The sequence below is a fragment of the Anas acuta genome, chromosome 17 (assembly GCF_963932015.1).
Source record: "Anas acuta chromosome 17, bAnaAcu1.1, whole genome shotgun sequence".
In the NCBI taxonomy this organism is placed as follows: domain Eukaryota; kingdom Metazoa; phylum Chordata; class Aves; order Anseriformes; family Anatidae; genus Anas; species Anas acuta.
In genome coordinates this window covers 6,712,197-6,739,086 of record NC_088995.1, presented here as the reverse complement: position 1 = coordinate 6,739,086, position 26,890 = coordinate 6,712,197, and the positions used below count along the sequence as shown (strand labels likewise).

The following is a 26,890-nucleotide window of genomic DNA, read 5'->3' as shown; positions in this document are numbered from 1 at the left end:
GAGCTCAAAACCAAATGAATGCATCTCTCATTGTGCCACAAAAGCTTTCCAAACCCCGGGCACTGGTGGCTTGCAAAGCAGAGGCTACTCAAAAAGGGGGTCTCTTCCCCTGGAAGCCCAGCAGCTCATCCCCACAGGATCAGGGCTTTCCACCCACTTGGGCTGGCTGACCAAAAAGTTTTTTGTCCAGAAGTTAAGTCCAAGCTGTGCACAATGAATAAAGAGAGATGGACGGGGGAACCTGGGAGGAAGCAGAGACTTGTCCTTGTCATACACAAGGTAGCAATGGATGACAGAGGATGCAGTGGGCTTCAGGAAACCTCTCCATCAGTGGACAGCCACCACTAGTGCTTTCATCCCAGGAGCTCCTGCTGGGAGGTGCAGGAAGGTTGAGAGCTATGGCCTTCAAACCTCTCAAGCGATCTCCAAATCTGCTAGGTGCTAGGAGGTCTCCCAGCCCTACTAGATCATGGTTTTCAGCTGGCTTCTCCTGCCATGCTCCATGTTCGTGCAACAATATTCATGGAGATGATGCTCCAAAGCTGCATCCTCACCACATTTCTCTTCTGAGGAGAAAAGCTGCCAGAAGGTGACACATCCCTCCCAAAAATTACACAGTCTTGTTTATTTACTTAAAAACAAACAAAACAACAACAAAAACACAATGTGCTGCCTACAAGCTGCCATGGAGGAGGAGGGGGACACACCATGGCCTGATGTCACACCATGTTTTCTGTGGCTTTTTTGGAGGATGCCAAGGTAACTGCTGTCATAGTTTCTTGCTGCTTCAGTGCTGGGAGATTTGGATGTCTCCTTTGGACAGAGTCATCCTCACCCCCTTTGCAAGTGGGGTTAGATCTGCATGGGCATTTTCTACCCCACAGGAATGAACTCTCCTGGTAGCTCACAGGGACCTCCACCAATGTCAGCTGCCTTGCTCTGCGAAGCACCACCCAAACACTGAGAACAGCCCCCAGCCAGACACTGCTCACCTAAATCAATACTTTCTGACCCAATAGAGAGCTGGGGGAGCAGGGGAAGAAACAAAACAAAACAACAAAAAAAAAACAAGGTTGTTTCTCACTGATTAAAAGTTCTCTTTTCTATAATAGAGCTGAATGCCTTAAACTGCAATGTTTTTACCCTGGAGCGCCAGCACAGGTGGTGTCAGAGTCCCACACTCCTGCTGTGCACTGAGAACCAAATTTTTCCCTGACTGCGTTTCCCCAGTGAAACCACAGCCCCCGTGGCTGTCAGAAGGAGCGTGGAGCAGCCAGACTCGTGCTGGAGCCAGCACAGGTTGGAAGCACCAAGTTTCCAAGCAGCAGCTCCCAGGAGGCACCGCTAGGACTTCTCTCGGACCGAAATATTTCCATCTCAGTCAAAACATGTTGGGTGCTATTTTTGCCAAAAAATGAACTATTTGAGAGGGAGAGGAAGGAAAGTATTTTCTAACTAAATATCAAAAGTATTTTCTTCCTTTCGCTTTGTTTTTCTATGGACAAAGGCAGTTATCTCCACATTTCTACATTTTTTCTTCCTTACAGGAGCTGCACTCTAATAAAAAGATTGCTTTGGTACCTTAAAACACAACAGTCATCTTGAAACATTTATACTGTTTCCTGAGTGCACGATATGGAGTGTGTGCAGCTACCATTTTATATTGTCCTTTGGTCTTTAAAAATGTATCAGATTTTTTTTTCAGTGCCTAAAAGTCACTATTCCCAAAATAGCTGGTTGTAATCCTGGGCCACAGTTTAATGGAATGAAAGGTTTTGTTCACTGCTGGCACAAAACGATTGTTGTGTCCAGAACAGTTGCTGTCCAAAAAAAATGCAGAGAGGTTGGGAGGAGGAAAAAAAAAAAAAAAAAAAAAAAAGAGACTGACTTAACACTAGCAATATAGGCAGTTGTCCATGCAGCACGGGACAGACCGCTGTTCCGGAGCCAGAATGCAAGTTACAGTTTCATATTTATGTGTTAATGAATGATTTTTTTTTTTCTCTCGTTGAAAATTATAAAATTGGAAGAAAAGGAAAAGTTGGTTGGGGAAAGAATTTACGAGGAAGGAAGCTGTCACTGGTCTATTTAAAGTCGGTAAGTGGCTAACGATGAATATTTGGATACTGTAGTTCGTGTACTACGATAGCAGAGGGGCACTGGGAGGAAGGGAGAGTTGTGCTGGGTAAGGTGGAAACCTGTCCCATTTTCACATCTCGTGACATCTTCCCCAGCCAAATGACACCTTCACCAGGACAGACTCAGGAGCTGGATGAGGCCACTTATGCCACACATTCACATCTAGCACAGGATTTAGAGGAGGAAGTTCAATGAGGTTTTGTAATCTCACAGCTGGAAACCTCAGTGGCCTCTGCAAACCAATAAAAACTGTGAAAAAATGAGAAATCTTCAGAGAGCGGCATCCAGCCCATTTTCTTGCTTATCGCTATGTTGTAAGAGACTAATAATTTTCAACATATTTTCATGTGCAGACTTGAAGTTTCCTAATGTACTAGCCAGTGCATAGTAAATGTGGCTGGCAGACAAAAGAAAAAAGTTAAAAAGCTCTTCAAAAATCCACAGTTTATAACTGGGAAGCTTCCATGTTACAACACCCAGTCCCTAGTGGCCCTAAGCAAATGGTTTAAGAAGGTGCTTCTGATTTTTCCCTAACAAAGCAAATATATCAAGGCTCTCCAGAGTTGTTGTAGCTCATGGAAACAAGACTTCAAAAGAGCTATTAAATATCAGCCCTCAAGGACCATGCCAATACCTCCACAAGGGGCATGAAATGAAAGGGGATTTCCCCATGGTTGTGCTGCCATGTTCTCACAGCACCCTTTGGAGACCCAAATCTGGTGTTTGTCTGGATCTTGTTCACGGTGACCATTCCTAGTCTAAAGGCTGTTTTATCGTGTATCAAGTGACCAAGACCAGACATTCCCCTTCACTCTTTCCCAAGTGTCATGAGAGTTTTAGCTCCTACAAGCACTCGTTATAGAAGGACAAATGCCTGCTGTCCTACCAGCCCTGCGCTCTCCATTCACTCAGCACCCACGGCTGCAGCATTGCAGAATCACACCCTTACTGCAGATGTTCAAACATGACTCAAAGGCATTTGATTTTGTATTTCCCAGGCCACCAATTTTTGTCCTTCCTGCTGAGACTTGAGAGTGGGAAAGAAATGGAAGTCAGCCACAAAAGATATAGAGAGAGGAAGAAAAAAAAAAAAAAGTGACTGGAATAAATATAACACCTCCCAGGAAAAAAATAAACCAGAAAACAATTGTCAATTGTCACTGCGTGTTCATTTCTGCTTATTTCCAACATATTGTAATAAAATTGAACCACTCTCAGGAGACTGCCTGGAGAGCTCGAGGTGGATAATCTACAGTGTGAGAGGACCTGGTGAGAGAGGGACTCCTGAGTAATTCCTTCACTCTTACCTCAAATCAAATACGAGCTCTCTGTGCATGGGGACCATAGGCTTTACCCACAAAAAAATAATGTCCTAGGCTAGATGGCTAGGAAAACAATGCAAAACATCCACAAACACAGAAGGTTGTGCACAACAGCATGCTCCACCAGCATACCAAATGTCCTGAGCTGAACACATGGAGAGGGTTCAACTACTCTGGGTGCAAGTTACGAACCAGTGCTCCCATCTCTCGAATGAGCAGTGCAGCCCAAAGAGACCACTGCAACAAACCCAAAGAGAAAATGCTACAGACCTAGAGCTACCGTCATAAGGCAAGCGGAAAAGCTAGGGCCCCGCAGACAAATTCTGCTGATCATGTAAGAGGAACGTGAGATGAGATGCAGGGTGGATGTTGGCCAACAGAGACAAAACCAACAAGCATTGATGCTGGGCTGAGCCACTGCAGATTGGGTCCTGCTGGACAGAGCCAGCAATGGAGGATATTGCAGCTACCCTGCTTTTCTTGAGCTTACTCTCACTTTAAAAGAGTTGTGGATACCCTCCAGTGAAATCCATAGAGCCTTATTTCGGATTTCATCTGATTTACATCAGATTCTACAGAATGGTGTTCAAGTCTACAGTTTCCACTGGGGCTTTGACCAGGAAACTTTCCTCAGGGCCATTTGCTGGAGAAAAACCTCATCTCTCCAACAGATGTTACAACTCTAAGTCTCACACTGAAAACATTTCGGACAGCATTTGGCTCTTGGGAGATTTCAGTGACAGAACATGGGAAATGAAAGTGGATGTAAAGATGCAATGAGAAGATGCGATGAGAGCGGGGTCATTTTGCAGCGGACTGAGACCCACTTGCGTTAGGCAGAACAGGATCCATCACTCCAACATGATGGCAGCATGACAGGGTAGATGACACTTTTAGAGCCCAGCGACTCATCAATTTATTCTACTGGCAGCCAAAAATGCACCAGCCTCTCCGCTGTGCCAGTTCTGAATCACGGTACTGATTTTATATCCTTTGGGTCTGGCCCAGTTTCTGTTCTCAGTTACACCGGGAAATACTTGGAATAATTCCCTTGGAGCCAGGAAGATTACTGTGGATCGGTGCCAAAGGAAGCAAGCTACAGCTCGTGATCTTTGACGGAGAAAACACATACATAACGTTGAACTACACTGCCACTCTTCCCTTCACTGCACGCATCGCTCTGGATCTGGCTCACTTTGGGAAGGCCCAGGATGGCCATCCAGGGAGCCAAGAGCCACCCTTTCACATAATCGCCTTTCCAATCACAAGCTTTCCCAACGAGGAGCTTCAAGGACTAATTGCAGTAATTTGAATGAACAGTAACTAGGGCCTGAGACTTCCAGAAGCTCTCCAGCACCCATAATAACTGCTGAAGACAATGGGAGTTGCAAATGAACAGCAAAATCAGTTAAAGGGTTTAACAGAATTACTCTTTCACATTGTTCTAGGCCCAGATCCACAAACATTTCTCCCCTGCTGTTTTTTGGCAGTTACAGATTAAAAAATAAAATATTACATATATATAATGACTTGCATGCAACCCCCCAGATCACTCAATAACTAATAGCTATGCTTTATTAATACAGTTCCATTAACTCTCATGCACGGGGAATTTCTTTGGGCAAAGTCCTACACTGGCATCTGCAATACAGTTCTCATCATCTCTCTGCAAACTTCACCCTTGGTGAATTTCTGCTGCCTGTTTTACTCTTATATTCCTAGCATCACAACTACATAATTTTTACCTGATTTATGCTTTTCACTTGCAGCATGACCGCAGAACACAGATGAGTATAACTCACATCCCTCTCCGTTCTCCTCTAACATGTCTTCCTTATTTATTTTATTATTTTTTTTTAAGACAAAAAAATCAGGAAAGCAACAAACTTGATCTCATGCTTGGAAAGTTAAAAAGCGTGCTGTCCCAGAGCACTCATCCTGTCAATGAAACTGCTGAAGGGGTCCCGTGTGCCTCAGGAAAGAAAGGGGAGGCGGGGGGAAGCGAACGTGTACCAGAAGGCTGCCTTCCCTGGAATTCGGGTCTCTCTGGAGCTCATGGCTCTTCATTCTGAATGAAATCATCTGCTGCTGAAAGGCTTAATAACGCTCCTCAGTGAAGTCTTCTACCTGGACAGACTTATTAACTTCTCTTCTGGGAAGAGAGAGGGGAAAAACCAACACGGAGGCCTTGCAAAGGAGAGCACGGAGAGGGCTGTGCTTGCACACACGTCTGCCAATGCGTGGCTCTTCCTTGGCCACAGCACAGAGATACACAGAGAGAGAGGGGAAAGTCCTCAGTAAGGCACCTGAGACCTCATTTCTGATGCCAAAATTCACCTTTCTTCCCTGCATTGTCCTCCTTCCCTGCACCCGCTGCTGTTTGCCAAGGCTGGGTGTTCAACAGCTGAACTGCCCTCACCTAGAGCTGCTGCTGCTGCGCTCACTGCACGACATGGGATGCACAGAGGTAAATGGTGCAAAGCCCAGCAAGCTGGTGTCCTGCCATGCCCTCCTTCTCTGACAGCCCAAGGTGCAACACAACCACCAGTGCTGGCAGAGTACAAATCTCTAACTCAAATGAAATTACAGGAGAGGGACCCCATCCTATCTCAATGGCATGTGTCAGCTCTAAGGAAATTATTCTGACTCTGCAGGCAGAGGGAGGGTTCTTCAGCGCAGCCTGCACCCATCTGATGAGCTGATTTCTCAGAGAATAGCAGTTCTGCTCTCTGAAAGCACCCTTTGCGCAGAGGGAGCCCAGAAACCCAGCCCAGCCTGGGGACGTTGCTCCTAGATGGCACCTTCAGCCAACACACCCCTGCTCCTACAAGGTCCATGCCTCAAGCACCACACTAAGACCAGAAGGATTAGTACTAGAAGCATATATCCACGGGACACAGGCCTCCTAAGCTGCTCTGAGGAGTGCAAGTGCTGGGGGGTGAGGAGAAGATGTGCCTTGACCACAGCCTTTGGTTAAATGGGTTTTCCCCAAAACCAGGATGCTGTGAGCCAGCCCGCACATCCTGCGGGGAAGTACTGCCTCCCGGCCTTCTCTGCTGGGGTGGGCTTCTTCTGGGTCTGCTGTCAGCTTGGAAAAGTCCCTCTGCAATGGTCCTACGCTGGGACTCAAGGCACAGTAAAGATTCAAGTAAAGAAAACAAAGGTGCTTTCCCAGCATGAAAAATTCATTCCCTCCGTGGCTCTATCCCCTAATGAGATCAGTGACCTGATGAATGTCAGGTCACCAGTTTCCGGCACTAAAGGCTGTGTGCTGTTTTGTAAAAGCTTGTTTTTTTCCAGCTACCTTTTTTCTATAATGAAGGAACTGCTCTAAAAGCGTGTCCCACCACGTTCTCCAAGGACATATACAGCCATCACTCCCCCAAAGCCAATGGAGCGGGACCTGCCAGCCAGGGAGCAGGTTCCTCGTGGAAAAAAACTTCACTACATATGTGCACACAAACACATATATATATATATATATATATATATATATTAAAACATGCTTAGATACATATTAATATATATTTATATATTAAACATAAAGCCCCAAAGGTAGGTCATACTTCTCTAATATACACAATGATAAAGGTTTCTTCCTTACATATATAATTTTATGCTTTTATATATTAATAGGGTTTGCATTAATTCTGATATATAAAATCCATGAAGGTGAATGCGTATTTGTCTGTTTACAACCTTGAATGTCTCTTAATTTTAATACAATTTTACCCTGCTCTCCCTTAAGAAAAAAAAAAAAAAAGACATCTTTGTAAATGTACAGTTATTTCCCTGCTATCTGTATAGAGGATAAGTTATTAAGGAAGTGAGCATCAAAAATTATCCTGCAAAGTCAACGCTGGGGATTTTAACCCTTTCAACCACATCAGGTCTGAGCATGTGCGTTTATATATTCCAAGTGCTTCTGTTCACTGTATTATTGACTATGACCGCAGGACCCGCACAAAAATGCCAAGCAATTTTTAGCACAAGCTCCATATGGCTAGGTGCCATGCTCTTCAGATGGCATGAAGCCCTTCTAATAGTCCTTGCTGTTCTGCCTCCCCCCTCCAAAAACCCCATGATGAATGTAAACCTTCAAATCTTTCCATCGACCATAATGAAAGGGTAGTTTAGCAGCAAAAATGTGCTGGGACATCGTTACTCGAGTTCCAGCAGAGGTCGGGGGGCTGGCACTGGGGGGTGGGTGGGTGAAGCTATTTCAAGGGGCAGTGCACAGGAAAATAAAGAAATAAATATTGACTTGCAATGCCAGAATCTGTGCAGTCGTTGGAAAGGGCAGGCAAGCAGAGAACACCAGGCACATTCAGAAGACCACAGAGATGATTTAGATTGAGAAAAGTGTTATTTATATGTATGTGTGTGCACATATATATATATATATTTGCTTGTTTATTGGCTTTTTTGGATCTGAGCCTTAAAACATTTGTACACAAGCATATGTTTGCCCATTTTGTTGGGCCAGATGATCTTGAAGGTCTTTTCCAACCTTAAAGATCTATGATTTGAGTGAGGATGGGGGTGTAAGCATTTACAGGGTTACAGAAATTATTTTTTGCCCACCAGCAGGAGTTGTGTGGTTGTGAGATCCACGTTCGGGTCCCCAAATACAGCAAGGGGAAGAAATTTCTGCATCTGCGCTCCAGGCAGCAGCGACCACCTACAGTCTGGAGAGATCTGCTCCAGCTTCCTGGGCTGGCCGTGGAGGAACACGTCCCAGCACAAAGTGACAGCGCAGGTCCCTACAGCCTCACACCAAGAGCCAGCTCTGCTGGTCCTGGAGAATAAGGGATCTGAGTCACTCTTGCCCTCCTGGATGGAAAATGCTATATTGAGCCTCTACATCTGTCTTAGGTATAATCATGGGTATGGCAACGTTCCTGCAAAACATTTGCACCAGGAAGTAACTTGACACACAGACGGAGTTCCAAGTTCAGTGAAAGAAGTGAGGTTAATTACCAGCAGGACCTGACATTTAGAAAAGGACTTGAAACGGGATTTTTAGACAGGCTTTAGGTATGTGTTTCAGCTTAAGTACTTACATCCAAAACTGAGATCCAAAAAGACCTCTTCAGTCACCTGGCCCTGGAGATCCAACATTTTCTAACACCTTCCTTTTTCAACCTGAAACCACCGTGTCTATGCTCCTGCCCCGCACATCCAGAACCAACCAGGCAAGGTCTCCCCTCCTGCCAGAGACCCTCTGAAAGCCAGCAACCAACACAAGGCACCGAGGTCTCCAGAGGCATTAGGAGAACCCTTAGCAAACCTGCTCTTGGAGGTTTGACTTCAAAGCACTGCCACCTGGAGAAAAAAAATTCACCAGCTCTCCTGCAATAGTCTGACGAGCAGAGCTTCTCAGAGCTAGTCTGAGCCTCCTCCTGCTGCTCTAGACAAGTTTAAACCCACATGCAGCAGCAGAGAGGCTAGAAGTTGCTCTGGATGGAGACAAATGACAAAGAAATACGAGGTCCCTGTGGCCAGAAGAACAACACACATAAGATCCTGCCTCTGTAACCCTGTGGCTAAGACATTAACCTCGGAGTGGGAAGTCCTGGATTTTGGCCTCACATCCTGCAGGTATTTCACCAGCTTGACTTAAAACGCACAAGCAGATGCCAGAGAAGGGCCCGCTGCTAAGTCCTTGCTTAGCTCAAGCCACAAGTGACACGCAAAGCAAAGCCTAGGCAGATGGCCCAGACCCGAGGGGTCCCCACGATGAAGGCGAGCGTTACCTCTGCATCCTGGACATCCTGTGGAGCTCCATGTCGTCGCTGCCGCGGAAACCTTTGGCAAAGGGGTTGTTCTCGATCTTTAACTGGGTGATCTGAAAGGGAGGAAAGGCAACGGGTTCATCGCAAGTCCAAGGCATGGCCTGGGAGAGGGGGGATATTGTTTATTAAACCCAAGCCAGTAGGGATGGGGGAGAAAACAGCTTTTAGGAACACAAGTCATCCTTCAGCTCAGGCACTGACCACTCCAGATGGGCTTTCCTCTAGATCTGTCCGCTGGAAAAATATCACCTGTCAACAACCTCTCACTTCTTTCAGGCTTGGCCCATACCTAACACATGGACTGCACAGACAAATATTTCTCACTGGAGGAAAGCTGGAAAATTACTTACTTTCTTTTTGCTGCTGGAATAGAAAGGGCTGTGCTGATCAGAGGACCAGCGATGAGGGCAGCGTTGCCCAAACCCCACGGACACCAACAAGTAATGTCTCATCAATGCACCACCACAACCCAAGCCTCGTATCTTAGATGTTGGAGCTTCTCTCAGGCTGCCAGGCTCACCCTTGCTGTATTTTAGAGCAATTACCTGCATTGCAGGTGCTCTGCAGCTGATTTCCTTCCCCACCCAGCCCCACACCTGCAGGCACTGCAGGGACCTAACTACCTTAGGCACTCAGAGGGTGATCCCACCTCTGGCCATCCTGCCTTGGGGGAATATTTCTCTCCCAATTCACTCTAGAAGGATTTAAGGGGGACTACTTTGCTACCTCCAGTGTCTAAAGCTTGCTGGCATGAGTCCTCCTCAAGCACACAACTTTGGTCCTCTTACAGTGTCTAAATTAAAGAGCTCCTAAGAAGGTACCCTTACCCATGAGGCTGGGCCAGGTGTGGATGAGCTGCACTGCCCCGAGTGCCAGCCCCATGCCAGCTGCTGCCCCAGGGCTGGCATGGCAAAGCAAGGGCAGCTCAAGCTCTAGCTCATCCAGCAGAAACACAGCCATAAATGCACTGCTATAGGAAACAAATCTGTCCGCAACACACAGGGACAGAAATCAGGGACCCCAGCCTTAGGATGAGAGGAGAGGAGGGGTCTCTGTGCAAAATCCCATACAGCTTACTTTTAATATTTAGGCAACGGTTCCCCTTCTTCCCTTTCTCCATCACAGCCCGGCAGTCCGAGCCCTCAGCTAGGAGCAGGGAGAGCCACCTGCAAGGGCTCAGGAGGGGAGACAGCCCTGTGTTTGCCCCCAGAGGGACTTCAGGCTCTCACCAGCTCTGCTGGGAGCACGGTCCTGCCGCCCCACCAACAGCGGCACCAACGGGAAGGAAAGAGCTCGAGGTGGATGGCTGGAGAACAGAGAGAGGCTCGTGTTCACCAGCTGGACCCATCCTTTCGCCAAAATTCAAAGAGAAAAATCTGGCTCGCCTCGTGTCAACAGCAGACCTCTCCAGGTGTCTGCACAACCAGATTATTTTGCTGTTTTCTCATCTTTTAGCATATTTTTTTCCAAAGCCGTTCGTTTACTTGCCCTTTTTGCCTAATTCAGCCCCAAATCTCACACACAGACCCCATCACCCACATGTGCTCATCCCCATGGGTGTTCCCATTAAATCAGAACCTAATAGAGTACACAAATAAGCACTGCTTTTTCTTTTTTTTTTGTCACATATTTCAGATTTCAAAGAGAAGTGTGAACAAACAGTATTTTTGGACCGATATGCCATTTGAGATGTTCTCTAGCAGTAAAACCTGGACAAATTTTATAATTAAAAGCCCTGAAGAATTAGACAACCAGCTTTTTATTTCACAAAGAGACCGCCTATCAGTTTCCACCATCAAGGTGGTGGCTCTTCTATAATGAATAATAGATATTATTCAAACGTTGAATGCTTGTGCTATTTAATCTACATTCTGAAGCACACAAAATGTACAAGTTGTCCTCATTGCCGAACCCAATGGCAATATTTGCTTGCATAAGTGAAGTCCTTCACGGAGTGAGGATTTACAGTATTGGCACGGGCATCCCGCCGTACAAAGGGCCGGATTCATCCCAACCCGACCGTAGGCATTTTAACCAAGGCGCCTGCACTGGGGACCTTGTCTCCGGGTGTTCCTGCTGGAATAGAGGGATGGAGGGAGATGGGCACTGCCAGAGGACACGCAGGCCCTGGGGTGGGCAGCATCACTTTCGCGGGTCCCAAACTCTCTGCTAACTGAAGGAGGAACCATCAACATGTTGTCCCTCTATGTAAGCACCTTGGTTAAGTGCCCCGTTTGACAAATCAAGCCTTTAGTCTCCCACAAACATCAGACAAAATATCCTAAGTGACCTCAATCTTGTGAACATGTTGCTTTAGGAGAAGTTCCCTAACCCTCATTGGGAACACTATTACTAACAATAGGATTAACATGTGTTGGTAGCAGAAAGCCCCAAGTGAGGCACAGCAAACTTCAAACACCCTAAAATTCAGGATCTGCTACCTCGAAGGTATCTAGAAACCATGGTCCTACAGAAGGCTTTAAATTATGTCTGAGCTCTTTGCTGTGCTTCAGGTGGATTTCAGCAGGAGCTTTTAGAGCAGCTCCTCTAGGTGATACCTTGGGATACCAACCCTAGCACCAACTCCAAGCCAGTTCTAAAAAAAATGCACACAACAAACAGAAAATAACAAGCAACCTGGTGAATCTCTGCTTTAGAAAACAGCCCTGTGAAAAGTATTTTGTTTGGCTTCTTTTTGTCTTACTTACAAACTATCTGAGAGGTGGAAAAGCAAACAAATGGGTGGAAATTACCTTCTTCTGGATCAACTTTGCCACAGCAAAACTCTGCTTAATTGACTGTAACTCACTGGGGGTGGGGACAAAAAGCTGTCAGAAAGTCAAATAAAAATTACATCATTAAGAATAATAAAAAAAAAAAAACACGTCCTGCAAGGTCATTAAGACAGAACGCCCGAGGGTAAATTATATAGCACGGCTTCAATAAAACTGTAGGGCTTTGTTTATTAATTTGTTACTGCAAGAAAGTGATGTCAAAGTTAGTTTCTGACCACTGATTGCTAGTGCTGCTGCAGATCCTCCTGAAATTAGAGCTTTCCCCAGCAAAGCCTTCCTGACTTACACTTCTCAGTGCCTGTCCGACCCACGGGTTCATCTTCACTTTAACGGGAAGCGACAGTTCCCAATGAAATCTCAGTGCCGCTCCTCCATGCTCCTTTCTCTGGGCTAACTGACCACAAAGCACGTCTGCTGAGACATTTCCAACGGCATCTTTCGCTCCAGCATGATAAAATTTAGCCTTGCATCTATTTAGATGGTAGAAACATGTTTCCTTTACTTTTTTTTCTTAGCACAGCCAAGTATTTATGCAAGTACGCGTCTCTACAGACTCATAAATATTGCTATGGCCATAATTAAAGCTATCAATTAATATTGATAATTTTTTTCTCAATTGCTTATAACTCAGCAAAACTTTTTTATGGCTGAAATGTTCCGCACCAGGTGTCTGCTCTGGGCTCCTTTTTATGGACTTATTTTCCTATCAACCAAACCTGATCCTTGCTTTCTGAGCAACACAGCCAAGGGAAAACACACTGCTCTGCCCCCCGGGGCTCTCCTGGAGGCTATCCTGAAGCTTTCCTAAAAGCTGGGCATTTTGAAAAATGCCTGCAGGTGACCATGGCCCTGCAGCCACTGTGCTAGGAGCAACTGGGAGGCCAGGCCTCCGGCTTGAAAGCACAGAGGGTTTTTTCTTCTGCGCTCTCACATACCCCAGGTGAAACCAAGTCAGCGTGGAGGAGGAGGAAGCCAAGTCAGGGCAGTGGGAAGGAAAAGAACTGGATGAAGACGAGGTGGCTGCTGAGCCTACGGACATCTGGCTGGGCCACGCGGAGGAGCTGGATAGGGAATGGGGGCTCGGAGCCCAAGGGAAAGGCCAGGGGAAGGGGGAGGCTGCTGGCAGGGGGGAGGATGCCGAACCCAGAAGCCAGTGAAGGAAATGGGAGGGACTGGGAGCCAGTGGCTGGTCGGAGTTACTGGTGTGAGACAGAGGGGCCCATTGAGGAGGCTGTTGGCTGAACTGGGAGGGCGAGCAGAGACAGACCCTGCACAGTGCCTGGGGGGAGGAGGTGGGGAAGGGCCAGAGCGGAGAGAGGCAAGGTGCCCGTGCTCAGCTTGGGGAGGGGGCCTGTATCAAGGGACCCAGTGGGGCCAGGCATGGGCTCAGCACCCTGTCCTGGAGCTGCTGGACAGATGAGGACTAGACTGGGACCAGTGGCTCAGAGAGGGGCTGCAAAGGCCACGAGGCCTCCTGAAGGAAGCACTTTGCCACCAAACCCTTGAAAGCAGGGCTGCAAGGAGCCCTCATGGGGCTCAGCAAGAGAAGAAGAGCTCAGGTCACCAAGAAGGTCCCCGAGCCACCAAGAGCTGCACAAAATGCTGGTGACGAAGAAGAGACACGTGGTCATCACCCCATGGGATGCCAGCCAGGCCCCCACGTTCATGGCCTCTGATGGACCAAAGCGATGGATGCAGCCACCTGCGACCAAAGCCAAGGAGAAGCCAGATCCCAAAGCAACAAATCCTGAGCCCAAAGACCTGCCCATGCCTGGCAGCACCTACACCTACAACGTCCTGTCAACAGAGCAACAAAAGCACTTGGAGCAGAAAGGCTGAAAGCCATCATTGCCCATCAGCTACCTGGGAATGCACCCAACCTGTCTTCAGGCTCTCCTCATCACTACAGTGCCCACAGCATCGCAGCTAAGACTGATGTTTCCTGAAAAGAATTTGGGCTACCAAGAATGTTAAATAACTTAGGGGGTAAAAAAAAAAAAAAAAAAAAAAAAAAAATCAGCATAAAACCGGATATCCTAAGGGGGAAAAACAATATAAAGCCCAAGTCCAGCTAACGGGGAAAGTAGGTTGTAAAAATTAATGAGAATAATTGTTGTGAATTCTTGCTTTTGAAAGAACCCTCAAGAGGGCAGAACCTTAATTATTTCTGTCTATTAGGGTTCATTTCCTGGTCCTAAGTAGAGAGCTAGTACCTAATAAATACGAGCTAGTAACACAATGATTTAAGCTACAGTGAAACGGTACTTAACTTGGGGGGGGAAGTTAATATTTGGGAATCAACCTGATTGCAAGCACCCATTGTGTAAACGGCAAGGAAATGAAATGCGCATGTGACCTATTTTAACACCTCAATATTTCTGGGGTCTTTTCTCAGGGCTGTGGAGAGGGGGGAGGTGGCCAACCGAGCTGCTGACAAGCACACTGAAAACTTTACAAAAACTTTCTTCGTAGCTTAACCCTCCTTTTGGGGAGCAGGGCTGGGGAGGAGGAGAGCCCAGTGGGCTTAAACGTCTTTGCAGGCTGCCTAAAATATCAGGGGAAATAAGCACAAACCCTGTATGGGGATTGCAGCTGTGCTATTGAAATAAATTGACTGATCCAAAATCAGGCAGGTATTTCTATAAGCTGTGTAAGCACAGACTCAAACGCACTTATAGGCAAGTCATACAATTAATACCGTGATATAATTCACCTATAACGCAGCTCTTGAAACCTGAAACATGGGTACGTATAGATTATTGTGTATGTATGCGAGTAAAACGTGTCAGTGAATAAAAGCTGCCTGTATAAAATGCTTCAGTGTATCAAAACTGTGTGGAGAGGAGGATTTGTGTGAAGGGTGCTCTCCAGGTGATGGGTAGGAGAGAGAGTTGTAAATGGGAATAAATAGGTAGTGCACAGATGTGAGGATGGATGGATGGGCAGACCCTCCCTGGAGCTCTGTACAGACAGCCTGCCATCACCGATGGCAATGGGAAGCACAGTCCGCACCACAACCTGAAAATGTGTTTTGCCCCAAAAAATCCCATCTCAGCTGTGAAAGCCATGCTGGGGTTTCTGCCCATGGACAACTCGCCACAGCCATCACCCCTCCTGTGTCGCAGTGCCAGCAACAGCATCAGCTGTGCACCGGTGCTGAGCTTCACCCGCACTGGGGCAAGCTGCAAATTTTATTCCCTTCCCTGGAGGGAGATGCCATTTAGGGTAGATCATTCCCCGGTTTATTTTTATGGCCCTATCTTTCTCAATTGGGGCTTTATCTTGGGGCTCCGGCCTCGCTTTTACTCGCTCCCCCAAGCGATTCAGTGCAGCAAGAGGAGGAATGCACATGTTGGGGGGGGAGGGATGCGAGTGTGTGTAAAATGTGTAGGGGGTGTGTAAAATATGTAGTGGTGTCTGCGTGTGTGCGTGTGCATGTGTCTGCTGGGATGCGGGCGTGTGTGTGTCTGTAGGGATTCATGCGCTCGTCAGTGCGTGTGTTTTGACAGAGACGGATATGCAGATGTCATTTCTTATCAACCAGATGTTGTTGATTTACAATCAAATATTCCTGCTCCTCCTAATATGGCAGTTTTCCCAAACTACTGTGCTTACATGTTTTTGCTTCGCTTTGTTTTATTTGCATGGTAATTTTTTTTTTCTCTCTACAAAACAGTCCTATTTTTCTTCAAAGGAAAGCAGTTAACTTCAGGTCTGTTTTCTCCTAGGGAAATGCATTTAAAGCAAGCAGTGTGTCCTGTTTTATTAACTCCCAGTTCTATTAATATTATATTCTTTCTCCGAATCCATCAAGCAGAAGTTAAACTTGATTTTATAGCATCCACAGCGGAGTTATAATTTAAGGCATAATTTGGCGAGGGCTCAACTTGGATTCAGTTTGCCTCTCCTGGTCGTGCCAACAGCTCCTATTTTAAAGGGCAGGGAAGTATTTTCTTTTCTCCCTAGCTACGGTGAAACACTCTTTCTTCTCCAGCCTACCTCTGCTCCCCATGGCTCCCTGGCCAACCGGCGGACAGAGGAAACGCGACCATTTCACGCACGTTTAGGAGCTTCCCTGTTACATCTCCAGGAAAGCATCCAGGGTGTTAAATGACCTTTCTCCATTAAATAATAATAATAATAATAATAATCACATAATTCACTCTGTCAAGCATAAAGGAGCTATCCTACCTGCCTGTAAGGACAAGTAAAAGCCTTGCTTTCTACACCATTAGGGGAAACCACGCAGAAGCACACCAGGACAGCCCAAATTGCCACATTCTCATATATTTTGCTTTGTTTTGCTGGGGCAGGAGCAACCGACTGCAGGCACAGAGCCTCCCTTCCTGCCAGGGTCTCGCTGCCAACCCCGCAGCCCTCAGCCGGTAGGGAAGGAGCCGGCCCCGAAACAAAGGGACGAAGCGCAGCCAGCCCGGGTTATCAGGGCCCCCCGGCCGCCGAGGGGAGCGCCCAGCTCCCTTCTCCAGCGCCAGATTACGAGAGCCTTTGACCGATGGGGGGAAAGGAGATAAAGCCAACTTCCTCGGTTGGTCGTCTCCTCTCTGAGCAAACCATCCTGTTGAGCTCATTCCCCCTCGGCTCGCCCTAAAGTCTTTGGATGCTTTGTGCGCGTCGCCAGGAATAACAGGGGATGGGACAAAACCCGAGGGATGGGGAGGGCGTGTGGGGAGAAAGGAGGGGAGCGGAGAAGAAGGGGACCAGAGGGCCTCAAAAGGAGTTGTGGCAGGAGGCAGAGAGGAAGAGGAGACATGGTTTGCCCGGCCTCACCTTGTGGTTTTGGTAGGAGGTGACGGCAATGAAGGCGGTCTCAGGGAAGACGTGGGTGCAGAAGGCGGTGTTCTTGGAGCCGAAGCCGTTGTTCTCGTCCGCCTTCACGATGTGCAGCCGGGGCTGGTACTTGTGCATGGAGTTGAGGATGATCTGGGCATGGGGAGAAGGAGAGGACATCTCATGGGAATGGAGGGGGGCACGATGCCGCGCAGCCCCCAGCCCGCAGACAGGGAGAGGAAAAAGAGAGGGACCAGCAGACACTCCCAAAAAAGTTTTTTTCCTCCTCAAAAGCTTCTCCTCTTCAGCCCCCCCCTCAGCATGGATATTACTTGTGCTGGGGGCATCTCTCCCCAGAAAAGCAGCCCCCCCACAGCCAAAAGAGCCCATCAGGGGCTTTCTTTTCTTGCCCCCTTCATTCCCCCCAAGCAGCACCCCTCTGTGGCTACAGGACAAGTTGGGTCCTTACCTGCTGCCCGCCCTGCAGCCCTGGGTTGTGCTGCTGTGTTTTCCCCCCCCAGAAACCCTAATACACATTTCCACAGCCAGCAGGGGGCTGTTCCTACCCCCACAGCCCCCACCTCAACAGCACAGGCATCTCAGCCCCCCTCCCCAGTAACCCTACAAGATGTGGGGAAAGAAGTGGGGGGAGGGTGATTTAGTGCTCCCCCCAAACCCCACCACCCCTAGAGGATGAGGACAGGAGGGTGGCAGGGAGGGAAGCGCTGATTCGGAGATAAAAAGCGGCCCCTCCTCGGTACCGGGTTAATCTCAGGGGACGGTGGCGGGGGGGTTCTGGGAGGAGGTGGGGGGGGGACACTGGCGACAGCGAGACGCAGCGCGCCCCGACGCCGGGCCCCGACGGCCTCGCCGCCTCCCCCGTCCCGGGGGTTTAAGCAAATTGCTTTGACATCCGGGAAAGCCGCAGACATCAACGGTGAACGATCTAATGGGTTTTAATTTCATTACCGCGACTCTAATTGAGAGGCTCCCGGTGCAGCTCCGCCTCTGAAGTCCCTTTTGTCGTCCCCCCAGAGCCTTGGCGTTCCTTGCAGGGACTTTTCCCCAGAGCCGCCTGCTCGCAGCGGGGGGATGCCTTCCCCCTCCACGCACACCCAAAAAAAAATAAAAAGCCCCCCCCAGAAAAGAAAAAACCGCCCCGGGGGTGGGAGAGGTGCCCCCCGAGCTCCCCACCCATTTCCTGGCACATCCCGAGCCCTGGAAAGCAGCGCTCGCAAAGCGCCTCTCCCCAAGTCCCAGGGTAAAGGCAATAAAACACAATAAAATGAAATAAAATAAAATAAATTAAAGCATCCCCCCCGCGTGGAGACGGAACAGGGGCTAGGCAAAAGATGCTCGGCATTGGGGTGGGCTGGGGGCTCCGCCGGCCGCTTTTCAGCCCCCACGTGGGCGTGTTTAAGGACACAAAATTTAACATTAAAAAGCGAAAAGGAAAAAAAAAAAAAAAAAAAAAGGAAAAAAAAAGCTTGGGGAGAAAAATGAAACTGAAGTGTTGAAATGAGACTGGAGAAAAATACGCTCTTGGAAGGGGGTGGTGGGATCTGGATTCGGATACTCGCTTAAGTAATTATATATATAATTATATATATATATTATTCATACGTGCACATCTACATTCGCTCAGAGAAACACGTATCTTTGGAGACCTTCGAAGGCGAGCTGTTTCTGGCTGCAGAATTCACACAAGCTTTCACGGTCCCTTGGGTCTAGCAAAGCCCTTTTTATGTCCAAGAAGCTCTTGTGGGATGTTTTTTTCTTCTTTTTTATTGTCTTTAATTATTGTTGCCTTTTTTTTTTTTTTTCCTTTGGATCGAGGGATCCGCATGGCTTTAGGTCCTATTTCCTCGAATAATTACGCCTGATAGATTTTACCTGTTAGCCAAATTCGCAGAGGCAGCGAGCAGATTTTACCGCTCGGAGACTCCCCATGAGGCTAAAATCAGGTAGCTAAATAGTCAATTAAGCCGGGCCCCAGGGTCTGTAATCAATTCCCATGCAGCGCTACGAAATAGCTTTTTTTTTTGCCATTTTTATTAAATTTATTTAAATAATGTATGGAACTTTTGGGGGTGCCCATCAATGGGGTTCATCCCACCCTAAAAAGGCAGAAAATAACACCCCACCATGACAAAGGGTTGGGACTGTGACCTTCTTGGCACCGGAGGGGTGCCACGCGTGGGGACGCGCCCTGGGGACACCCACGGGAGCACGCGTGGGTTGCCTGCCGCCCCGCCCCGGTGGGAAAACGCATCTCCCGACCCCAAAGCACCGTGGGGGGACTCACATGTCCGAAGGGGTCGAGGTGGTTGTTGGTGAGTTTGAGCTTCTGGAAGGACACCAGCTGCCGCATCCAGTGCGCTCCGGTGGCGGGGGAGTCGGGGTGCACGTAGAGGCGGCCGGGCATGGCCGGCTCTGCCTTCCCCGTCACGGACCTGCGTGGGACAGGGACACTGAGCTCCGGCGGAGGCACCCACACCCTTGGGTGTCCCAGCACCGCGCAGGTGGCCCCGGGTTTCAGAGGCAGCCGGGCGGTCTTCGGGAGAAAAGACATTTACAGACACACGCACGGCGCGGAGAATTAATTGAGAGCTTTGGCACTTTTCCCGTCCCAGATCGCTGTTTCCCCGTTTAACCCCATCCTTCCCCCTCCCTAATTACCGACACCCCAGCCAGGAGCAGAGCAACCGCGGCGTACCCGTCCTTCACCGTTTCCCTGCCCGCAGATATTTAATTACAATTAAACCATCCGCTCCTCAATAGCCCATAGTCCCCATCGTTAAACAGGATTGCAGGTATTGTTAACTAGTTGCAACTTTTTTTTTCCTTTTTCTTTCTTTTTTTTTTTTTTTCCTTGTTTATTTTATTTATTTATTTATTTATTTATTTATTTATTTTTAAGTTCCTCTCCCGAGGAGCATCCCGAAGCCCCAGCACCGACAAGAGGTGCTCGCCGCCGGTTCGCGAGCATCTCCCAGCTCGTGCTGCCCAGGTTTCCCGACACGAAGCAGCCCTCCCTCCCCTTCCCCCCGGGCTTGCGTACCATTTATTATCTGCAAATTTGTATCTGTGGTCATCCGCTGGTACAATATCCATCAACAGTATGTACTTAGTTTTTGGATTAAGTCCAGTGACCTTCACTTTGTAACTGGGGAACATGCGCCTGTAAAAGAAATAAGTACATCAGTATAAAAAGGAGAGAAGGGAAAGTTTCCCAAGGTGGTTTTGGGAGTGTGTTTGTGAGGACCAGTACTTGGGGGGGGAGAGGGGGGCATTTAACAGCGGGGCGATGCCGTGCTCTGGGGTGGCCCCTGCAGCCAGGCTGGGGCGTGGGAGCCGGGCGGGCTCCCGGCTGAGTCGTAGTTCCGAGCCTGGCAGCTTTATTTGTTTACCTGCTCGTGTATTCCTATCTTTGTTATCACCTATTTCGCCAATATTTCGATTCCCCGTTTAAAAAAATAAAATAAACAAATCCGGTCGTGAGATCTTTTGGAAGCGAGTTACTTTCCTGTTTGCTTAAAGTGTTGGAACAGCAGGGGAGATTTGCCAAAAAAAGAAAGTAAAAATATATATATTTCTGTAAACGTACGTATTTAAAAGACGTCTATTTCAACAAGCCTCCGTGTGTATCAACGGTTCTGTGTTCAGATATGGAAAAAATACAGGCGCTCAGGTGTAACGCCGAATCTGTGCGCATACAAAGACATCAGCAAACACACCTGACAAATACTTGGAAACATTCAGATACACACTGAAGACAGGGGCTTTTCGAAATATTTTCCATTACTGCGAGGCAGAGACTTAAAACACCGATGTTATTTTAGTTTGAGCTTTCCAAATATTTAAAAATAAAGCAGATGAAAACGTATCCCTTGACTTAAACCACGCATAAACAAAAAACCCCACACCTCTAAAAATACTGCACTCCTCTCCAAGCCTTGGGCTCTTATCTCTGCGATAGGGCATCTGGGCTGTTTTTTAAATTCACAGTAAAAAGCCGAAGGGGGAGAAAAAAGGGCAATAACGGACAAAGTGGGGGGTTAGCCTTAACGTTTTGAGGGCGAAGAAACCAAACTCCACCTGAACGACAATCTGTAACTCCATCGAAAACACCTGACCAGCAAGATCCCGGACTTCTCCAACAATAAACAGAAGGAATTATATAAATAAGTGAAACTAGCCCATATCTACCCTGGTGAAGCGTGTGCTCTCCCCTAAAGACCCCGCGCTGTAAATGTCTGTTTTATTGCTCTCCGGACGAGGTTTCTAGCCGTGGAGATATTTGTTTGAAATTTCTGCAAGGTGGTTCGTGTCTGTCTCCCTTCGTGAGCTGCTTTTTGGGAAAAATAAACTGCTTTTTCGCGAAGTCCCCGCACCCCTGAGCGGAGCCGGCGCCGAGCCACCGGCTGTCCCCAGCTCTCGCACCGCCGTTTTTCCTTTAAAAATCGCCATTTTCAGCTTGCAGAGAGCTTCAAAGGCAAGGCGAGCCGTGAGACAAATCTATTTGCAAAACTTTATGCAGCCGGCTCTTTTTTTTTTTTTTTTTCCCCTCCCTCTTCAGGCAAATTTTGGAAGACCACAACAACTACCAGATGACAGAGCAAAATGAAAGTTTGGCTCCGCGTGGTTTGTTGTGCCCTCGCAATCTAAAGCTGTTTTTAAATCTATTTCTGTGCCGAGGCAGCAGCAGGTAAGTCGCTGAATATAACATCGCGACAAGGAGAGCCCCGCGACAGGAGCTTGCTGATGGGACCGGAGAAGCTGCCCCTGGGTCTCTGCCTTAGGTACTCCGTTTAACAGCCCTCCAGGACGTCAATATTAGGGATAATGTTAAATCGCCTCAAATATATTCGCGTACACATATAAATATATCTGCGGATCAGGTTTACTCAGCCGCTCATGGAATCGATTACGCCCAGTCCCAATAAAGTTGGGTTTGCGAGGCTGTATATTTTTCTACACACCCACGCAGACAAACACACACGTATAGAAATGTGGATCTGGCCGCAGCTAGATACGCGTGCTATTTATTTGCGGGCACGTCTATCTCTGCATCTAAACAGCAGCGCTATCAGTACATAAACAGGAGCTTCAGACCACATCGACTTTTAAATGGGGTGGCGTGGGTGTTCTGGTTCTATTCTCCCCAATGAGCACACAATAAATAAGGAGCCTCGGGAAACAGCGGAAGGCATTACAAAATCGCAGAAGGACGGGGCTGCTCCTTTAATTAAAAATAGTAATATTAATAATTAATAATAATAACGAAATCGCCCCGCGAGCTGCTCTAAACAAGGTTAGCTCTTGGCCAAGTGGTTGCAACTCGCGCTTGCCTGGAAAGCTTCCAAAGGCCTGAAATTGGGATTAACGATCCAACTGTTCTGGTTAAGAAAAGAGCCAGAAGAAACAATTTCTCCTCAATATATCCTCGCAGGGAGGGCCCCGCAGTGCCGGGGCAGAGCCGAGCAGCCCGGGCAAAGCTGTGCGGGCTGTCCCGGGGCTGCGACAGTCACCCGTGGCCTCTCCCACAGGAGACACGAACATCCCCGGGGCTCGGGGAAGCAGCGGCTGGGCATCCACAGAACACGCGAACACGCGTGGGGAGGCCCGGAGGGGCAGCCCAGTGCAAAGCGATTCCCACAAACACGCGTGAACCAAGGAGGATCCGGCCCCACTGCCCCAAAAAGGGGGGCGAGGGGCTTGCTGGATGCTCGTCTCTTACCTTCCAGCCTTTGTTATGATCATCTCCGTCCCCACTTCGTGAAATTTCAGCCACAGCTCCCGCTCGTGCAAAAACACTTTGATTCCTTCCATGCCCTGCAAGGGAGGGAAGCAGAGCCGGGTTACCCGCCCGGGGAGCCTCGGAGCCCCCAAACCCCGGGGAGAAGCCGGAGCTCGGTTTGCAGAGCCGGGAGGAGCCCTATGGGGGGGTCCCAGGCCGGACCCCGGTGGTGCTGAGCAAGGGGAGCCCTGGGTAGGATCCTCGGTGCGCCGCGAGCAATACCCGGCTGCTCTCCCCCCACCCTAAACCAAGCACATTTCCCCCCCCCAAATAAAAAGCAAGGCCGAAGGCCGAGCAGGCACCGAGCGTGAGGTCTCCCCGTGAGGATTTACCCACGAGGAACACGGGGGCGAGCTCAGTGGGGAAACCCCTCTCCCCCCCCCGGTTCCCCAACCCCCTCCTTGGCAATGCGAGGAGCAGCGACCGGTGTGCCCCCGGGGGAGCCCACGCGTGTCCCAGCACCACGCAGAGCCCCGGGTGGGCGAGGGCTTGTGGGGGGGTGCGAAGGGGACCGCCGGGGGTGCCTGGCCCCTGGTGGCTGCGGGGGTGCCCATGCGTGACCCCCCACTCGGGTGCGTGGGTGCGGGCAGAGCAGTGTAAGCACACACCCGGCCGGGGTGGGAGCTCGTCGGCGTGTAAATGTCACGCTGAGAGGCACGGGAGTCCGTGGGCACGTAGAAATCCGTGCACACGGCCTCAGGGGGCATTTGCACACTCAGGTGTGGACGTGTGGGACCGTGCGTGTCAGTGCAGGAGCCGTGCATGTTTCGGGTGGGTTTTCCTCCCGTGCCCCCCCCCACGCACCCCACGGACACGTTCACCATTCGCTCAGCGCCTGACCACGGCCCCGGATAATGGCAAAGCAGGGGAAAAAAAAATACATTTCTGACAACCAGGTGGGAATTTTCTCTTCCGTGGGGCCTAAAGGGACTCCTCGCTGCCCAGAGCTGGGGGGAAAAATGCGAAGAAAGGGGAAAAATAAAAAGCAAAGGGGAGGCCGGCTGAGGCCGGATCCTTACCTGCTGGGTGAAGGCTGCCTGGGGAGAGGTGGGGGGCTTGCTGGGGGCCCCCAGCTGCGTGTCCTGCTTGGCGTCAGCCTGCAGCTCCTTGGCCTCCGAGTCAGCCGGCGTGGTGGGGAGCCCAAAGCCTTCCTCGCTATCCGCCATGTTACGAGCTTCCTTCGCCGAATCCCCCACTGCAGGCACACATCGGGGAGAGAGCAGAGATAAGAGACGCAGAAGTCAAGGCTGACGTTTAATAAAATATATATATATATATATAAAAATAGAGAAATTCACATGCACGGAGCCCGGCGCTGGCGGGGCTGGTGGGCGAACCCGCAACTCACTTCCAGCCACCCGGGGAAGGGAACGAGGCCCTTTAACTTTGGGAGAGGGAGAAATAAAGACTTTTATTTATTATCGCAGCCCGCAAGGGATGATAGGATTTGGGGGGGGTGGGGGAGGGGGAGAGGGGAGGCGGTATTATTAAATGCATCTTTTGGAAAAAGGTAAACAGCCTCTCTCCCGCAGCACGATGGCAGAGCGCACCGGGGGGCTGCGTGGGGGCACCTGGCCGGGGACCGAGGGACTCATGGCACGAGTGACAGAAGAAATGGGGTGTCCCCCCTGAGGGGGTGGCAGAGCCTCCCCCCGGCCCTGAGAGCCTCCCAGTCCCCGGGCCGAGGCCGGGCTCGCTGAGGCCGAGGAGGCTCCAAGCCTCCCCGGTCCTCCCAGGGAGGTGGGAGCCCGCACCGCTTGGTTGCCACCAGGCAAATGCCTCCGAAAAGTGATGCCGTTTGTGTAACCCCATTTTCTAAGAAAATCCAACTCTCTGCACCCCTGCGAAGCGCAACCTTTCTGCAAAAATAAAGCCGTTTATTCACCCCCCAAAACCCAACACCCCCGGCCCGAACGGTTGCAAGACAAGCAGCATCGGATGGACGAGACGACTGGAAAATAAAAGTGCAAGTAAATCCATCGGCCTAGATATAGTGCAAGGTAACCTACGTACAGGCTTGGGGACGGGGTTACGCTTGGGGCTGAAGCGAGCGAAGCCCTAACGCGAGTAAAACTGCACCAGCAGAGAAAACCGAGCTTAAAAAATACGGCTTACATCCAATGCGAGTAACAACGGCGAGTTTTAAAGGCAGTATTTTGATGGAGCTTTAAGGGCTCCATCAGGAATGGTAAAAGTTTCAAAGCAGGAGGAAAAAAAAAAAAAAAGATAAAAGCGATTGAATTATCTGTTAGTTTTTTGTTCTTAAGGGGTTTAGAGTTTTAGCAGCTTAAAAAAAAATCTCTCGCATGTTTCAAAGAAGAGGATTCAATTTTGAAAGGCCAAGCATATGGAGACAATATTGTTTTTAAGTACATGAGAATGGTCTGAAATGAGTTCTCCTTCTCCATGCAACAATACGTAAAAGACTTTAAAGGAAAAATAAATAAATAAAGTAAAATAAAAAGGCAATTCTCCTTTAAATGTAGAGGAAAATTGGGGAGGGGGGGGGGGATGATCTTCCTTGCTAGTGGTGGGCAATTTATACATGCAGTATATATAATTTAAAAGGACAAAAAGCGAAGGGACTCCGGGTCCACACCTCTGGAGCTAAAGATCATTCCCAGGACCGGCCGTGCCCCCCTCCCTCCCTTCCCAACGCTCTTTTCGCACAACGCCCCAGGCAGGCGGGCTGCGCTCGGGGGCTGCGGGGCGAGGCAAAACCGCGCAAAGTGCGCGCAAAGTGCGCGGCCGGCAGCGGGAGCCGGGCCCGGGGCCGGGCAGATCCCACGGGTTCCGGGGCAGCCCCGAAGCTCCCGAGACAGAGACCATGTAAGGCTTTTCTCTTCCCCTCCTCCTCTTTTCCCGAGCTGTTTTTTTTTTTTTTTTTTTTCCTTTTTCTTTCATTTTTTCCTCTTTTTCTTTTCCCTTTTTATTTTTTTTTTCCCCTGCTGCAACTTCGGAAATCCCAGCGACTCATTTTTAATCGATTTCCCTCCAGTTCCAATCCCTTATTGCCCCCCCACCCCGAGCCGGCAAAGTTCTGGGGAGGGCGATGGAAAAAAAAAGCATGTTTTATTAAAACAAAGAGGGACCCAGCTATGGGGAGCCCGGCTCCAGCGAGCCTCCGCAGAGCGCTCCGCATGCCGGTGGGTCCAGGCATAATTAAACACATTTTTAAAAAAATAATAATAATTGAGGAGGGAGCGGGGGGGTCAAAAAAATAACCCACCAACTCGGAGCAATTGGCGAGCCGCAGCTTCTAATTTTTTCCCCTTTAAAGAGCTTCTGAGAAGAAATGGAGCTTGACAGAACCAGGCCGCGGCGGCTGTATGAAAAATGCATCTCGCTTTGCTAAAGTAGCACCAAGTGGGTTTGCAATAAAGAAAAAAAAAAAAAAAAAAAAGGAAAAAAAAAAAAAAAACACCCTAAGCCTTTTGTTCCAGCCTGTGCTCGCTTCGCCCCGCACGCAGCGGCCCCCCCAGGCCCCCCAGCCAGCCCCGGGAGCCCTGCAGAGAGCGGCCCCCCCTGCACCCCGCGGCTCCCGGGGCCTTGCAGGCTCGGCACAGACAATTTGTGTACAACAATGACCCCAGCCAGGCACTTTCGCTCTCTCCCGGTCACACACGCACGCACACACACATATTACAGACACCGACGGACATACATGGCAATGGAAGAGCTGTTACCTTGCTTGTTGAATTCCATGCAATCAATGCATCTCCATATATATATGTGTGTGTATATTTTCCCCCTTGGCAATGGAAATTACAATGGGATCAGGCTTCTCGTGTGCATATTTCCTTTTATTTATTTATTTGCGGATCAGCATGTGAAAACCCAGCCTGGAAGAAAAAGATCTATCCAACGCAAGCTGCTTGCCTGCTTGCCTCTCTCTCTCTCTCTCTCTCTCCTGCTCTCTCCAAACACTTCCAGGTTGTCAGACGCACTAGAAAGGATCCTGAGACCAAGATAAAGCCCCCACCCCCACCCCTTTTCTCAGCCTGCTCTGGAAGACAGTTTTCCCCACCCCACTCTTCCTACTCCCCCTCCTCAAAATAGCAATAATAATGAAAAAAAATATACTAATAATTTAAGAGAAAAAAAAAAAAAAAAAGAGGGAGGGGACGAAAGAGAGGAAAAAGAGCACCCTCCTTTAAAAAATAAATAATTTTTAAAAAAGCAAATTGCCGAAAGTTCCGGGCGGGCGGGCAGGGGCTGCGCGGAGCCGGGCGCGCTGGGCTGCGGGGCGCT

The 26,890-nt window shown here is 49.1% G+C and overlaps 1 protein-coding gene across 8 annotated transcripts in view; it reads right to left on the bottom strand.

The window, feature by feature from the left end:
- Positions 1 to 26,890, bottom strand: part of TBX5 (T-box transcription factor 5) — a 126,516-nt gene that overhangs the window by 11,047 nt on the left and 88,579 nt on the right. For 5 of the 8 annotated variants that reach the window (XM_068654264.1, XM_068654266.1, XM_068654261.1 and 2 more), the window contains exons 2-7: positions 23,659 to 23,834; positions 22,580 to 22,674; positions 19,901 to 20,020; positions 19,145 to 19,292; positions 16,840 to 16,992; positions 9,218 to 9,309 (exon numbers count right to left, since the gene is read on the bottom strand). In XM_068654264.1, the coding sequence (XP_068510365.1) occupies positions 9,218 to 9,309; positions 16,840 to 16,992; positions 19,145 to 19,292; positions 19,901 to 20,020; positions 22,580 to 22,674; positions 23,659 to 23,805 (755 nt within the window). In that variant the 5' untranslated portion in view covers positions 23,806 to 23,834. Of the gene's footprint in view, positions 1 to 9,217; positions 9,310 to 16,839; positions 16,993 to 19,144; positions 19,293 to 19,900; positions 20,021 to 22,579; positions 22,675 to 23,658; positions 23,835 to 23,943; positions 24,088 to 25,868; positions 25,990 to 26,325; positions 26,624 to 26,890 lie in introns of those variants that run through there. The other 3 variants (XM_068654260.1, XM_068654267.1, XM_068654263.1) reach the window with 3 other exon arrangements.